Below are 15,527 nucleotides of genomic sequence, written 5' to 3' on the forward strand. Positions count from 1 at the left end.
GATTTTACGTTTTTCCTTGCGTTGGCTAAGACGAAGTATCTGCTGGCAGGAGGATCCGAGCAATTGCATAGGACCAAGCGTACTGATCAACGGAGATGAGTTCCGGGTCGTGGTCGGATCATTGGCAACAACTGCAGCAGGGAAATTTCTAGGCCAGCATCACAGCAGTCATGCCTACTATGGGCACAAGAACCGCGACCAACGCGCAAAAAGATCGGATAAACATTTTGACAGCTGGAACTATTTTGCATCGAGTTTTCCTCTGTTCTGTTGTTGCTGCGCGAAAAGTGCTTGTGGACGGAGGTGGAAGATACCTCCGACGATGAGTTTCTTCCCGTTGTCGGAACGCTTCCACCGGCATCACCATAATTTTCATCAAGAAGAAACTCAAGGAATTGCACAACCTGGATGCTGTGGAGGTGCATGCAATAAAGAGAAAAGGAGAGGTCGCCTCAACGACGGAAACCCCGTACATTGTTACGTTCCCCAAGGGGTACACCAACCTCAAGAAGCTGAGTGAAATCAAGCTTTTGCAAGCATTTCACATCCGGTGGGAGGCCTACCGGAACAAGCGGCCAAACGTGACTCAGTGCTGGAACTGCTTGCAGCTGGGTCATGGAACGAGGAACTGTCACCTCAAGGGTCCCCACAAGACGGACGAGTGCGAAGTCCAGGAAACCCAGCCGAAGCGGTGTGCCAACTGCTCTGGAGCCCACGAATCCACGGACCGCAGCTGCCCCAAGCGTGTGGACTTCATCCGGAGGCGCCAGCTGGCGTCGAAACTGAAACCGCCGGCAAGGAAGGTGGAGAAGCAGAGTCCAGCAGTTGCGGCGTTCACGCCGGCGGAGTTCCCTCCGCTGCCGGGCGCGGTCCCGGACGGAAAATCGATGGATCGCCCTCGACCCGCAGGAAGTAGCCAGGTTCAAGACCTGCAAGACCCGCTTGGATCAAGAAACCCTTGTCAGTTACATGATCTCTAAGTATGGATTGTAAGGAGTTTTTTTTTTTAATTATTGTATATTAGTTTTAATAGATCCTCGGTCCTATCCTGGTCACAGCACCTAAAAGGACCTAATAAAAATAAGTTAAGAACAAAAAAAAAAAAAACTATTTTGCATCTTCCGGACAAAAGATAACTTATCACAAATCTCGAAGTGAACAAGAAGAGCTGGCCTCACCAGTCTGGTTTTCGTTTCGCAAGTTTTCAAAGATCTTAGAAAACATAGAGAATTAAACTTCGCGTAGAAATTCAAATCCACAGAAAAGAATCTGATCTTCTACAATGCAAAAGCAATATGTTTCAAAATTTAATGCATAGCAACATTCTCTCTTTTCATCACCCAGGATGGTTGGTGACATTTATACAGCAAATAAATTTAGTCAAAATAGCATAATTCCTTCTAAACATATTTAAAAAAATAAGCTTCATTACTAATTTCTTGTGACAGCTTTGCCAGATCATCACTTTGTTGGGCACATGTCTTTTGACAACCCATCCAACGATGAGTTGCATGCTCGATCCGGACATTACCTTCATCAAAATACGTTAGATCCGGCCTCGAAAAAGTGTATAAATAACACTTAAGTGTTCATAACTTTTGATAGGATTGCCATATCTTCAATATTTTGGGCTCATTGGAAAGGTTTTTTAAAATGTATAACCACCCTTTTCACAACCTTTCGGACTTTAGTCGAAATCGTTTTTTCAGCATAACTTCTGAAGTACTCAACTAATTTTCAAAAGAGACTAAGGCTGGTACAAATATTGGCGCGAAAAATCAGGGGGCAAAAAAAATATTTTTACAATAAACTTCAAAATTTCAATGAAAATTCAAGTGCAACCAGCTGAAATCAAATTAAAATACATTCTTCTGCGTTTTAAATCATTTTTAGCATGTTTGGGTTTATTAAAAAATCTTAAGATTTTTTGAAAATTTTCGATGCAAAATCTTTTTTTCGATACAATTTTTGTTTTTGTCAGATCTTAGATTTTTTGAAAACTAATGATTGCAAAACAACTGAACAAGTGTAAAATGCATTTTAAAACACATTTTTCATTTAAATGTGTAGACCAGACATGCATCGGCACTATGAGCTCTTTTTAACGGCACTCAGCTTGTTCTAGATGGCATTTTCGTTTAAAGCAATGTTATGCTTGTTGCTAGGTAAAAATCTCTTGGTTTTGGCTTGAATAATGTGTAGAAAATATTGGTTCATTGGAAAACCCGATTTTAGCTATATTTTTATGTAAATGTTCTCTTAAGCTCTCAAGAAGAACTTCTTAAAAGCTCTTTGAGTGCAATTAAGAGTTCTTAATCTCTCAGGGTCTTCGGGAGCCTAAAAGACAAGCGTAATTAGCGTATTCTAATCACTGGCACAACATGCTGGGTATCTTCTACGTGAAATGCCAAACAAGTTCTTCTAAAAGAGGAGTTAGAGCGGATGCATGTCTGGTGTAGACTATGGCTTGTTATTTAAATTTTTATATTTTTTTATTTTTTTGCCCCCCCCCCCCTTGACCTCGGCCAGGGCCGAGGGACAAAAACTTTTTTAAATATTTGCATCGGCCTAATGGGACCCCAACAAACGGATCGAATGAGGCCAAAACGGGAAAAAATCGGTTCAGCTATTCCGAAGATAATCGAGTGACAATTTTTTTTATCAATGCCATGGCCAATCCTATTAAATCGGCACACGGATCAGCATGACTTTGCACCTCTAACGGGACGAAACGGACCAAATTGACGGTGAATTTAGAGGCCAGATGGCAACCTGTTCCAAAATCCTGACCAAGACTCTTGATATTCTGCGTCTCCTTTTGAATCTGGGAATCAACTGAAAATCATTACATAACCCCACGAAAACGGTTCGTGTGGTAGTTTGAGCTCCTAATTTATCGGAACATGAGATTCTAATCCGCAAATCAGCGAAGAATCCCCAATTTATATTTCAACAACTCAAACAATGCCAAGCAATCAGAACAAAACAAGCTAACACACTGATTCAAAAACGCCGAAACATGTTTGACAGATATTGCGCGTATTCCCGAAAAGGACACGCGGCATACCAGCCTCGAAACGACGCGCCGCACTTTCGGCAAATGCGCGCTGTCAAATCCCATAGTGTGCGTTTTGTTTTTGTTGATCTTCTTCTTCGAATTGCATGGCATTGTTGCCGGCAATGTTTTTTATTGCACCAAAAGTGCAGAAAATCGCTGGCAACAATGTCTGCGGCACATTATGGAATGCCGCGCGGCGTGTACCTTCGAGAGAAACGGACAATATTTCGCGACAGAAAATCGTCGCGAGAGTTGAACTCGCTCAATTCGGTTTAGTGCCGCGGCGACATATGTATACACTCAACCCCCGGTGGTTGGTCACTTTTTCGTTTGACACTTTTTTAGTTTGTACCCCGTTGGTTGGTCAAAGTCAAACTAAAAAGTGACGAACTGTCACTTTTTACACGGCGCTCACGCACACTGTCAAAACAAACGTTTGATAGTGTGTGTGAACTCCGTGTAAAAGGGATGTCAAACTAAAAAGTGACCCCGTTCGTTTGACAACAGTTGGTTTCAAACCATCGGGGTTTGAGTGTAGATACGTGAAGGGTGAGTTGGCAGCCCTGCCATCGAGAGCAGAAGCTGGAGCTGTGCGGTCCGCGGAATTTCAATTATTTGAACGTTTGTTTTATAGTAATGGGCTTGAAAAGTAGTGAAAAGCTAGTAAAATGTGTGGATTTGCTTGTGGAAAGTGAAGATTTCCTTTAGTTTTATGAATTAGTCCAGTTTTTCGCGATTTTTATAGACGTATCCAGTTTGAAATGGCCGCTAGGTGGCCAATGGTGTTAGAAATGACAGCTTCCATGTATTTGAATATGGGAGCTCAGGAAAACTCAATTTTTAAGCAATAAAATGATTATTTATGATAAAAGTATTGATTGATTAGGTGCACAAAATATGTCTAGAATATTATTAAAATAAAAACTCTTCAAAAAATTTGCAATTGAGATAAGTACACCATTCGATTCAGCAGGAATTTTGGGCACCAAAAATATATAGTTTTCATATGTTAAGTGTTTTATTTTAGAAGAAAATTAACAAAAAGTATGAAAATCGAGACATTTAGTATGGGAGCTGTCAAATCTCTCACCATCAAAAAGCAGCGTTGAGCTTTCGCTGGATTTGTCTATTTCTACGACGCCTGGTTTGACAGTTCAAGCAAACCCAGTCAAATCAATCCGAATTCTGAAACGGAATCTAATTAGAATCTTATACAAATTCCGTTTCAAACGCAACAACCGGTTCCGTGTTCGAACCGGTTGTTGCGTTTGAAACGGAATTTGTATACGATTCTAATTAGATTCCGTTTCAGAATTCGGATTGATTTGACTGGGAATCGTCGCGGTGGTTTCGGTCTTGCAGTTGTGTTAGTGGGATGTGAGCTAGCTCTCTTGAAGGGTGGTATTCAACGTGTTGTTTTTTTCTACGCCTTAAATAACAAAAATCTTGACAAAAATCAAATAGTGCGAAAGAAAATAAAAGTAGTGTGCAAAGAAATGTTTTTGGAAGTGATTAAACATAAAGCAGCGCTCAACCAGTTTTATCTATTACTGGAGGAGGTGTTGCAAAACTACACTAAGGTCTACGATCGGGTGAGGTCGGTCGGAAATGGTGGATATTGCGCTGAAGCCACAGTATCTCATCTGCAGCTGACCAAGAATTGCCAGAGAATCTGCACTCCATGATGTGATCAAGCTCGCAGCTGGAATTCCGGGCGCATGCAAACAAAACAGGGGACAACGTCCGGGTGCTTGAAAGCTGCCTACAAATTGGACAACCAGGCGATCCAGAAACTTGGTGAGATCTATCCGGTTTGAAATTTTAAAATGTGTGCCTTCTTTTCAACAATAATTAAATACGCGCTGATCCCTGTTTGTCTGATGGGATTGGAAGTTCTGTATAAACAGGCGGGGCAAGACAATGCCCAACGACCTCGGAATTGGACCGCTCTGTTATTCTGAAATGGGTCGTTGGAAGCACCGCGAGGGCTATCACCCCCTAATACTCGGGACTGAGATAAGCTGTATCCCAACCCAAGTCTGATACAAACTATACTTTCCCATACTTTAGATGCCGGCCAGCGGGTATGGATTGGACCACATACACACTCACATATGTATAGATACGTGAAGGGTGGTCTTCGAGATCAAATCACGAACTTTAATTTTCGAGTGATTTTACAGCTTTTCCTCATTGAGGTGAGTAAGGCAAAAATAATGATATTAGTTTTTTCTAAGCTCGAGGATTGTTAAACATAGCTCTGCTTCATGGTTCGGAAATTAGTGCTGTCAATATTTACTCTATTTATTTTAATTTGCTTTCGGATTGACTAGGAATAAAAGGCTCCATTTGTATTGATTATTATTTTATAAAATGCTTCTGATTTATTTTTCCTCTCTATGTTTTAATTACTTTGTTTTCATCTAAATGTGTGTCTGTGTCTGTTTTGATACATGTGTGTGTTATTGTAGGGGTTTCTTTTTTTTATTTCTTCATATAATTTATAATAATCATATTAGAGTGGGGAGGAGCATTGAGGAAACTAAATTCAATAGTACATTATTATTATTTTTTCCGATGCTACTCCTTCCGCTAATAGCAATCCTTTTTTTTTTGCTGCTTTGATAATCCATAATTTTTCAGCATTTCCACACTATTAACTAATATGTATATATACTTTCTCGGTTTTTCTTACTTTGTCGCATCTCCTTTTTATTATGTGTTTGTGTGCGCGAATCAATCGCTTTTCTCTTCCTGTTTCTTTACGTGTTATAGTTTTGTTTTGTTTATATATAATGCGTGTGTATAGAATAATTTTCGTTTAGATACAGGGGTTCTTTTGTTTTGCTGCATTCTGCGAGTTATATAAGTAGGATGCGATTAATGAAAGTTTTCGATACGGGTTTTGCTGCGAAACTAACAGGGTGTGATTTTTTAACCGTGTCCGCCAAATCGGTTGTTGTTTTTTTGTTTGCTCTTCTATACATTGTACACAGGCTATAGAGATAATATGTTCAGTAATATGCGTGATCATGGCTTAGTTTTCCATTCAAAACAATTAATAGAAAGTATACGTGGGTTTTGCGAACACCTAACAAGTCTCCGATTGCGTAAATCTCGCCTTTCTCTCGAAATTTTAGAATAAATAAAAAAACCAAAATAAAATGTTTTAAAACAAAGATAAACGATTTAAATGCGACAATTTGAATGGAAAGCTCAATAATGGATACGTATCTTTTCTTGTTTTGCACTCAATAACTACAAACACACACACGCACACGCGCTAACGACTGATTTCTCCGTTTCTAGCTTCTATCTACACACAGTGGTGGTGGTGTTTACCTAATAGTTTTGTTGTATTACTATTTTCGTGTTTACTCACAAAAATTGAAAATAATAAAATGTTGCCAAAAAATATTACACGTTTAAACGCTATACAGAGAAAGAGAAATTGATGGCTATTTACAGTGGTTGAGAAATGGGGCAGAAATTTGATGATTTTCTTTTTTTTTGTTTGTTGAAATTGTTGAAAACTTAAGCTGGGTAAACAATGTTATTTTGCTTGCTATTATTTCCGTACTTGCGCCGAACTTTCCACTCTCCGACAGAGTTGCATTTTCTTGCCTTTCTCTCTTTCTATACTCTCTCGCAGCTTAGGCTTTTACTCGCTCTCGCTAAATTATTTCAAAAGAGAAAGAGAGACAAACAAATGAGAGTGAAGGACGTATTAGACTACGGCAAACAAACAAACTCGCACTTTTCATGTTTGTCAGTTTGCTAAACTCGCAAACAAGGCAACATGCATGCAGGCTTATGTTTCTACAAACGAACTGCCAAACTGTCAAAAAGTGCGAGTTTGTTTGTTTGCCGTATAGTCTAATACGTCCTTGAGCTTTTGATTATCTACGAGAGAATGTTTTTAGGTTAAGCAATTTTCCTAAGCATAAATTTTGTAACACATTATTTTGTGTTTCGTAATTCGAAAAAAAGTACGAATATTATTTTGTGTTTTTTAATTTGAAAAAAGAATAAATCGTCATTTTGCATATCAAGTTCAATTTTCAATTTTTCGAGCTGTCCTTACTAATGTCCCTTTTTATGGGAAATTTGGGGAAATGTTATAGGCCTATAAGGCTTTCTAGTCAGAAATTTACCAACACATTCAAAGTATTTTTACATGACAGCTGGACGTTTGTTTGCATCACATTTGCTATCTCTTTCTAGCAAAAGTTTTTTGTCAGGCTACTTCTAGCTGGTTTTTTTTACTGAACGCCCGATATGTCAGCCAACATCCTTCGCAGGGCTGTGACAGCTCGAGCTCGATCATTGTTTGCATCAGGACACTGTGACGAGAAGTTCGTAATTTTTGGGTTAAATTATACTTTTTCACTGGGCTAGAAAGCCTTATTAGGTCATTTTGATTTAAGCGCAAATTGATATAATTTATAGACAGATAATAGTGCCAATTAAAAACTATCCGAAAACGGAAAGTATTTAAAAACATTTTTTTTTTAAATTGAAAGGTGACATTTTAACCTAATATTTGCATTGAAAGTTTAAAAAAAAGAGGAAGAAGAAAGAAGAAACAGAAGAAGAATTAAAGATTGAAAAAGTATGTTTCTTAAATGCCATTTGCATAACGTAAAATTTTCAAGTTACGATTTCTTAGAAATTATTGATCTGAACTCATTGATTTTTTAAAATAAATTTTCCAAATAAGAATAAAAAAAACATTCTTAACGAGAATGGAGCTGAATTTTTTTTAAATATTAAAATATCGATCAAAAATTGTTACAAATGTTTCATACATAAACGCTTAAAAATAAAAATAAACTTTTGGCCCAGTTTAATTTTAAGTTATGTTTTAAAACCTTAAAAAAGTAATTTCGTTCCAAAATCCAACTTTTCCCACTTTTAAGCTTTTTGTATGGTCAGCTATTCGACAATTTGAATGGAAATTTGAATGGACGAATATAAATTTTTCATTCAAATCAAAAATAAAAGAAATTTCTCCAGAAAATTGCTCTCTCATTTGTGTTTTGTTCTCTCTTCGACAGAATTCTCTTTTTCACGATGCTCTCTTTCTCTGCTTCTCAACCGTTAGCAGGCTCTTTCTGTCTCTCGCTCAGTTATTGCAAAAGAGAAAAAGAGAGAGGGAGAGAGAGAAATGTTATCTGGCAATTGAGAGTGAGGGTTTGCTTCTCTCGGAGAGGAGATGTGTCAAGCTTTTGATTTCGCAGATTTTTTTTTTGCAGGGTACGGAAATTAATCCAAAACCTCAAATTTGGTGTTTGATTCAGTTGTACGCTGTTATGTTGTAAGCGAACTCGATTCCAATGAAATATTATCTTAATTTTTCGCGATAAGCACACACTTTTCCCTGTTGAGAAAGAGTCGAAAAGTGATTATATAATACGCACAGTTTAACGTGAAGCAATAGTCGTAAATAGTGAGAGAACGAACGTAAAAAAGTGTTTAGGTCATAATTTTGACTTGTTATTCCGAGCTTACACGCAAAAAGGGTAGTGTCGTAAATCATTGGAATCGTTTTTCGTGTATTTTTGCTCATTTTGTGTTGTTACCTTTGCTGGATTTGTTCAGTTTTTTTTACGCGGACACATACACTTGGTGTAGGCACTTTTCTCTTTTTTTAAATTTGTTTGTTGTGTTTGCTGTTGTTGTAATGTTACATGTGATTAATCTCATTTTAGCTTTTCTCCTTCTTACCCTTGGCATCTGTGTTTGAGCGAACTTCCAAACACGCACACATACACAACGCGTCAGTCAGTTCAACCATCTCTCGAGAAAAGAAAACGAACGAAAACAGATCAAGTTCTGATGGTCAAAGTTATGTGCGAGAGAACAATTGCTTCCGCTTTCATGCAACTTTTAGCCGTTTGCTTTTTTTTGTACTCTATATTTACAAAACGGGCCTACTTTTCTCCTTCCTTCTCTCTGCGTTGTGTTTCCAGTTATGTAGCAGTTCTAAAGCTAAACATCGTTTTCTCCTGTTTGTTACTCTTAATATTTCTCACACTTTTACGTTTTCTCTTTCTTTCTCTCTCTCTGTTATTGTTCCTGTTTGGGGAAGAAACACGCTTCCATTCTAACAACGCTTTTTAGACTTTCCTGGGCTTAAATGTAACATGTTTTAAATATAGTGTTTGTTTTAATTTACTTTTGCTTCTTGCTTTTTGCACTTACACATTTAATATTGGTTGACTTTTCACTTGTTTCTCGTTTAGGTAATAATAGCTCTCTCACTCTCACCGTCAAACACTCTCACTCACTCTGTCTCACACACACACACTCACTCTCTCACACACCTCCCCCCTCTTTACTCCCATCACTGGATTCGTCGAGGGGATGATCCATCGTGACCTCCTCATTTTTCCCCTCCTCCTGCTTTTGATGGTCATCACAACGCGGATTGTTGTTGCCCTTTGGCTGCTCCTGCTCCCGGTCTCAGTGGCCCTTGGTGGCCTCCTTCGCGGCCATAATCAGCGGCACCAGCGTGGACAGCGGCTTGGCGAGCTTCAGGAAGGGGTGCTGGGGTGGAAGAAAGTGGGTTTAAGTTAGTTTGATTTTGTAAGTTTTGATATTTTTAACATTGCGTCTAATATTTTAAAATTTTAAGAATTTCCATTAAAAATATTCACAGTCACAGTAATGCCTTCTACTAAAACGCTCAACCAAACTATAATTAAAAGAATATTGAAGAGAACAATTTCTTCTGTTTATGTTTATGTTTGAAGCTGTTTTATGACCCTAAAAAGCAATCTGGAAATAATACAGTCCAGACACGATTATCCAAAGCCTTGATTATCCAAAGTTTCCAAAGTTTTTTTTTCCAAAATTTGAGTTTTGCGACCCCATTTTAGTGTATTTGAATGATTGATTGCCTATTAAATAACCAAATGCATATTTTCAAAATAACATCACCGCAATTTTCGCCGGTATCTTGGATTTAAAAATTCTAAATAAATTTAGAGTATACAGTCCAGACTCGATTATCCGAAGGCCTTGGCAAAGTTTCACTTCGGATAATCACACGACCAACATTTTTTTTTTGTTCACATATTTTCGATTGTCTAGCTTTATTATGATTCCTGAACTACGCTAAAGTGATTTAGAATTTTAAATTCTAAGATGGCGGAAAAAATGGCGGGGATGAAATATAAAAAAATCTCGAAAAAAATACATTTCTAAATTCAATAGGCTATTCAAATTTGACTAAAATTGGGCCACATAATTCGAATTTGATGCTAGAAGCAAAAAAAATTTTTTTTCGTGTTTCGATTATCCGAAGTCCCATACAAACCTTCGAGAAATCGAACTTCGGATACCTAATCGAAACTTCGGATAATCAAGGCTTCGGATAATCGAGTCTGGACTGTACCGATATTCTATAGTTTAGAGGTCATGTCATTTAAAATAATACAAAACATTTCTTTTCATTATTCCATTATGAGCAACTCTCTACGAAATCGGCCGATTTCGACCATTTTTATTTTTTGTATTTTTTTATTTGACTCAAACTTTGTGGGGGCCTTCCCTATGACCAAAGAAGCTATTTTGTGTCATTGGTTCACCCATACAAGTCTTCATACAATTTTGGCTGCTGTCCATACAAAAATGGTATGTAAATATTCAAACAGCTGTAACTTTTGAGTGAATTTTCTGATCAATTTGGTGTCTTCGGCAAAGTTGTAGGTATTGTTGAGGACTTTTGAGAAAAAAATAGGTACACGGAAAAAAAAATTTGCAGATTTTTTTATCAACATTTTTTTTACTAAAACTCAATTTCCCAAAATACGTATTTTTTGATTTTCGATATTTTTTGATATGTTTTAGGGGACAAAAATCCGCAACTTTTGAGCTATAGAGAAACATGGTCAAAAAATCTGCCGCCGAGTTATAAATTTTTGAAAAAATAGTGATTTTTTGGAAAAAAATGAAGTTTCATGCAAAAACAAGTTTGACATTACTTTTTAATGCAAAATTGAATTTGCAATCGAAAAGTACTTTATAGATTTTTTGATAAAGGGCTCGGTTTTCAAGATATAGCCACCGAAAGTTTGATTTTAGCGAAATATTTGCAGTTTTTCAATTTTTAAAAATAGTGACCATGAGTGACCATTTCTAAAGTTTTTTTTTTTGAAAAGTTCAGAAAATTTGCTATAAAATTGTCTAAGAGACATTGAAGATTGGACCTCTGGTTGCTGAAATACAGCGGCTTAAAGAAAAAGAAACACGAAAATTGAAGTTTTCTAAGTCTCACCCAATCAGCCCACCATTTTCTAATGACGATATCTCAGCAACCAATGGTTCGATTTTCAATGTTAATACATGAAACATTCGTGAAATTTTTCGATCTTTTCGAAAAAAACATTTTCAAAATTTTAAAATCAAGACTAGCATTTTAAAAAGGCCAAACATTGAATATTACGCTCATTTAAAATGCTAGTTTTGATTTAAAAAATTTAAAAATATTTTTTTCGAAAAGATCGGAAAATTTCACGAATGTTTTATGTATTAACATTGATAATCGGACCATTAGTTGCTGAGATATCGTCATTAGAAAATGGTGGGTTATTTTGGTGAGATTAAGAAAACATCAATTTTCGTGTGAGCAATTCTCTACGAAATCGGTCTTTTTTCTTCAATTTTAATTTTTGTATTTTTTAATCCGGCTGAAACTTTTTTGGTGCCTTCGGTATGCCCAAAGAAGCCATTTTGCATCATTAGTTTGTCCATATAATTTTCCATACAAATTCGGCAGCTGTCCATACAAAAATGATGTATGAAAATTCAAAAATCTGTATCTTTTGAAGGAATTTTTTGATCGATTTGGTGTCTTCGGCAAAGTTGTAGGTATGGATACGGACTACACTGGAAAAAATAATACACGGTAAAAAAAATTTGGTGATTTTTTTATTTAACTTTTTATCACTAAAACTTGATTTACAAAAAAACACTATTTTTAATTTTTTTTATTTTTTGATATGTTTTAGAAGACATAAAATGCCAACTTTTCAGAAATTTCCAGGTTGTGCAAAAAATCACTGACCGAGTTATGAATTTTTTAATCAATACTGATTTTTTCAAAAAATCGAAATTTTGGTCGTAAAAATTTTTCAACTTCATTTTTCGATGTAAAATCAAATTTGCAATCAAAAAGTACTTTACTAAAATTTTGATAAAGTGCACCGTTTTCAAGTTATAGCCATATTTAAGTGACTTTTTTGAAAATAGTCGCAGTTTTTCATTTTTTTAAATTAGTGCACATGTTTGCCCAGTTTTGAAAAAAATATTTTTGAAAAGCTGAGAAAATTCTCTATATTTTGCTTATTCGGACTATGTTGATACGACCTTTAGTTGCTGAGATATTGCAATGCAAAGGTTTAAAAACAGGAAAATTGATGTTTTCTAAGTTTCACCCAAACAACCCACCATTTTCTATCGTCAATATCTCAGCAACTAATGGTCCGATTTTCAATGTTAATATATGAAACAATTGTGAAATTTTCCGATCTTTTCGAAAAAAATATTTTTGGAATTTTCAAATCAAGACAAACATTTTAAAAGGGCGTAATATTGAATGTTTGGCCTTTGTGAAATGTTAGTCTTGATTTGAAAATTCCAAAAATATTTTTTTCGAAGAGATCGGAAAATTTCACAAATGTTTCATATATTAACATTGAAAATCGGACCATTAGTTGCTGAGATATTGACGATAGAAAATGGTGGGTTGTTTGGGTGAAACTTAGAAAACATCAATTTTCCTGTTTTTAAACCTTTGCATTGCAATATCTCAGCAACTAAAGGTCGTATCAACAAAGTCCAAATAAGCAAAATATAGAGAATTTTCTCAGCTTTTCAAAAATATTTTTTTCAAAACTGGGCAAACATGTGCACTAATTTAAAAAAATGAAAAACTGCGACTATTTTCAAAAAAGTCACTTAAATATGGCTATAACTTGAAAACGGTGCACTTTATCAAAATTTCAGTAAAGTACTTTTTGATTGCAAATTTGATTTTACATCGAAAAATGAAGTTGAAAAATTTTTACGACCAAAATTTCGATTTTTTGAAAAAATCAGTATTGATAAAAAAATTCATAACTCGGTCAGTGATTTTTTGCACAACCTGGAAATTTCTGAAAAGTTGGCATTTTATGCCTTCTAAAACATATCAAAAAATAAAAAAAATTAAAAATAGTGTTTTTTTGTAAATCAAGTTTTAGTGATAAAAAGTTAAATAAAAAAATCACCAAATTTTTTTTACCGTGTATTATTTTTTTCCAGTGTAGTCCGTATCCATACCTACAACTTTGCCGAAGACACCAAATCGATCAAAAAATTCCTTCAAAAGATACAGATTTTTGAATTTTCATACATCATTTTTGTATGGACAGCTGCCGAATTTGTATGGAAAATTATATGGACAAACTAATGATGCAAAATGGCTTCTTTGGGCATACCGAAGGCACCAAAAAAGTTTCAGTCGGATTAAAAAATACAAAAAAAATCGAATGACCGAAATCCTAGAGAACTGCTCGTGTTTCTTTTTCTTAAAGCGGCTCTATCTCAGCAACCCGTGGTCCAATCTTCAATGTCTCGTAGACAATTTTATAGCAAATTTTCTGAACTTAATAAAAAAAAATTTTTTTAGAAATGGTCGGTCACTCATGGTCACTATTTTTAAAAATTGAAAAACTGCAAATATTTCGCTAAAATCAAACTTTCGGTGGCTATATCTTGAAAACGGAGCCCTTTATCAAAAAATCTGTTAAGTACTTTTTGATTGCAAATTCAATTTTGCATTAAAAAATAATGTTAAACTTGTTTTTGCATGAAACTTCGATTTTTTTTTCAAAAATCACAGTTTTTTCAAAAATTCATAACTCGGCGGCAGATTTTTTGACCATGTTTCTCGATAGCTCAAAAGTTGCGGATTTTAGTCCCCTAAAACATATAAAAAAATCTCGAAAATCAAAAAATACGTATTTTGGGAAATTGAGTTTTAGTAAAAAAAATGTTGATAAAAAAATCTGCAAATTTTTTTTCCGTGTACCTATTTTTTTTCAATTGTCCTCAACAATACCTACAACTTTGCCGAAGACACCAAATTGATCAGAAAATTCACTCAAAAGTTACAGCTGTTTGAATATTTACATACCATTTTTGTATGGACAGCAGCCAAAATTGTATGAAGACTTGTATGGGTGAACCAATGACACAAAATAGCTTCTTTGGTCAAAAAGAAGGCCCCCATAAAGTTTGAGCCAAATCAAAAAATTCAAATAGAATCCATTTCCGATTTTGGTAGAGAATTGCTCACGTGTTTCTGGGGACTAAAAAGTTCATGCTTCCCCTCAAGTTTAGCCTGCGTAGTATTCAACAATAAAAGCTCCCAAAAAGCACACCAGACACTCACCCTCAACAGCTCGCAGGCCGTCGCTCGCGACTCCACCTCCACCTCGAGGCACTGGTCGAGGAAGCTCTGGAACACCGGGCTGAGCTTCTCCTTTTCCTTGATCTCCGGCTTGCCGTGCGTCGCAATCAGATAGAGTGCCCGCAGCGGGTTCTCGTTCAGGTAGGGCGGCTCACCCTCGATCATCTCGATCGCCATGATGCCGAGCGACCAGATGTCGACCTGTGTAGATTGATTTTGGTTAGTTTGGCGGGAGGGAGTTTGTGCGTGATTGTGACTGCTTACCTTTGGTCCGTACTGCTTCCGGTTGACGACTTCCGGGGCCATCCAGTACGGCGTGCCCACCATCGTGGTTCGTTTCGCTTGCTCGGGGGAGATTTGCGCGCAGAAGCCAAAGTCGGTCAGCTTGACGCTGCCGTCCAGCCCGAGCAGGATGTTGTCACTCTTGATGTCCCGATGGATGACCTGGTTGCTGTGGAGGAACTCCAGCGCTTGCAACACCTCGCGACAAACCGCGGCGATCTGGCCCTCGTCCATGCAGGTCTCGGTAACGACGTCGGTGAGCGAACCTCCCGGCAGGTACTCCATGACGACCCACAGCTCCTCGGACACCAGATAGCTGTCCAGGTAGTTGACCACGTTCGGATGTTTGTTCTCTCGCATCACCAAGATCTCGTTGATGATCAGTTCCTTCTTCGGTTGCTGGCTGAGGTTCATCTGCTTGATGGCGACCTCCATGCCGGTGGAACTCTCGATCGCCGTGTACACCGTGCCGGACGCACCCTGGCCAATCTTCTCCATCCGATTGTACTTCCGCTTGGGATCGCCCACGCTGACGATCGATCGCAGCCGTTCGAGAATCTCTTCGTCGGAGATTTTCTTCTTCTTGGTGTTGGTCCGCTGCTGGTTCGTGGTCTCATTGGTGGCGGTTGCCGTGGTCGTCGTCGTAGACCCAACGGCCGGCACGACCGTCGTCGTTTGCGTCGTGCCCGTTGGTATCGCTGTTGGTGAGGATGGACAGGTTGTAGATGA

General features: G+C 37.2%; 1 protein-coding gene across 4 annotated transcripts in view; it reads right to left on the reverse strand.

Annotated features, from left to right (window-relative positions):
• Nucleotides 1–5,416: 5,416 nt before the first annotated feature.
• Nucleotides 5,417–15,527, reverse strand: part of LOC120413774 (serine/threonine-protein kinase Pak) — a 108,932-nt gene continuing 98,821 nt past the window's right edge. For all 4 annotated transcript variants that reach the window (XM_052709350.1, XM_039574715.2, XM_039574713.2 and 1 more), the window contains 3 exons: nucleotides 14,781–15,496; nucleotides 14,499–14,717; nucleotides 5,417–9,607 (listed from right to left, as the gene is read on the reverse strand). In XM_052709350.1, the coding sequence (XP_052565310.1) occupies nucleotides 9,524–9,607; nucleotides 14,499–14,717; nucleotides 14,781–15,496 (1,019 nt within the window). In that variant the 3' untranslated portion in view covers nucleotides 5,417–9,523. The remainder of the gene's footprint in view (nucleotides 9,608–14,498; nucleotides 14,718–14,780; nucleotides 15,497–15,527) is intronic.

This window comes from Culex pipiens, chromosome 3 (assembly GCF_016801865.2).
Source record: "Culex pipiens pallens isolate TS chromosome 3, TS_CPP_V2, whole genome shotgun sequence".
NCBI classification, from domain to species: Eukaryota; Metazoa; Arthropoda; class Insecta; order Diptera; family Culicidae; genus Culex; species Culex pipiens.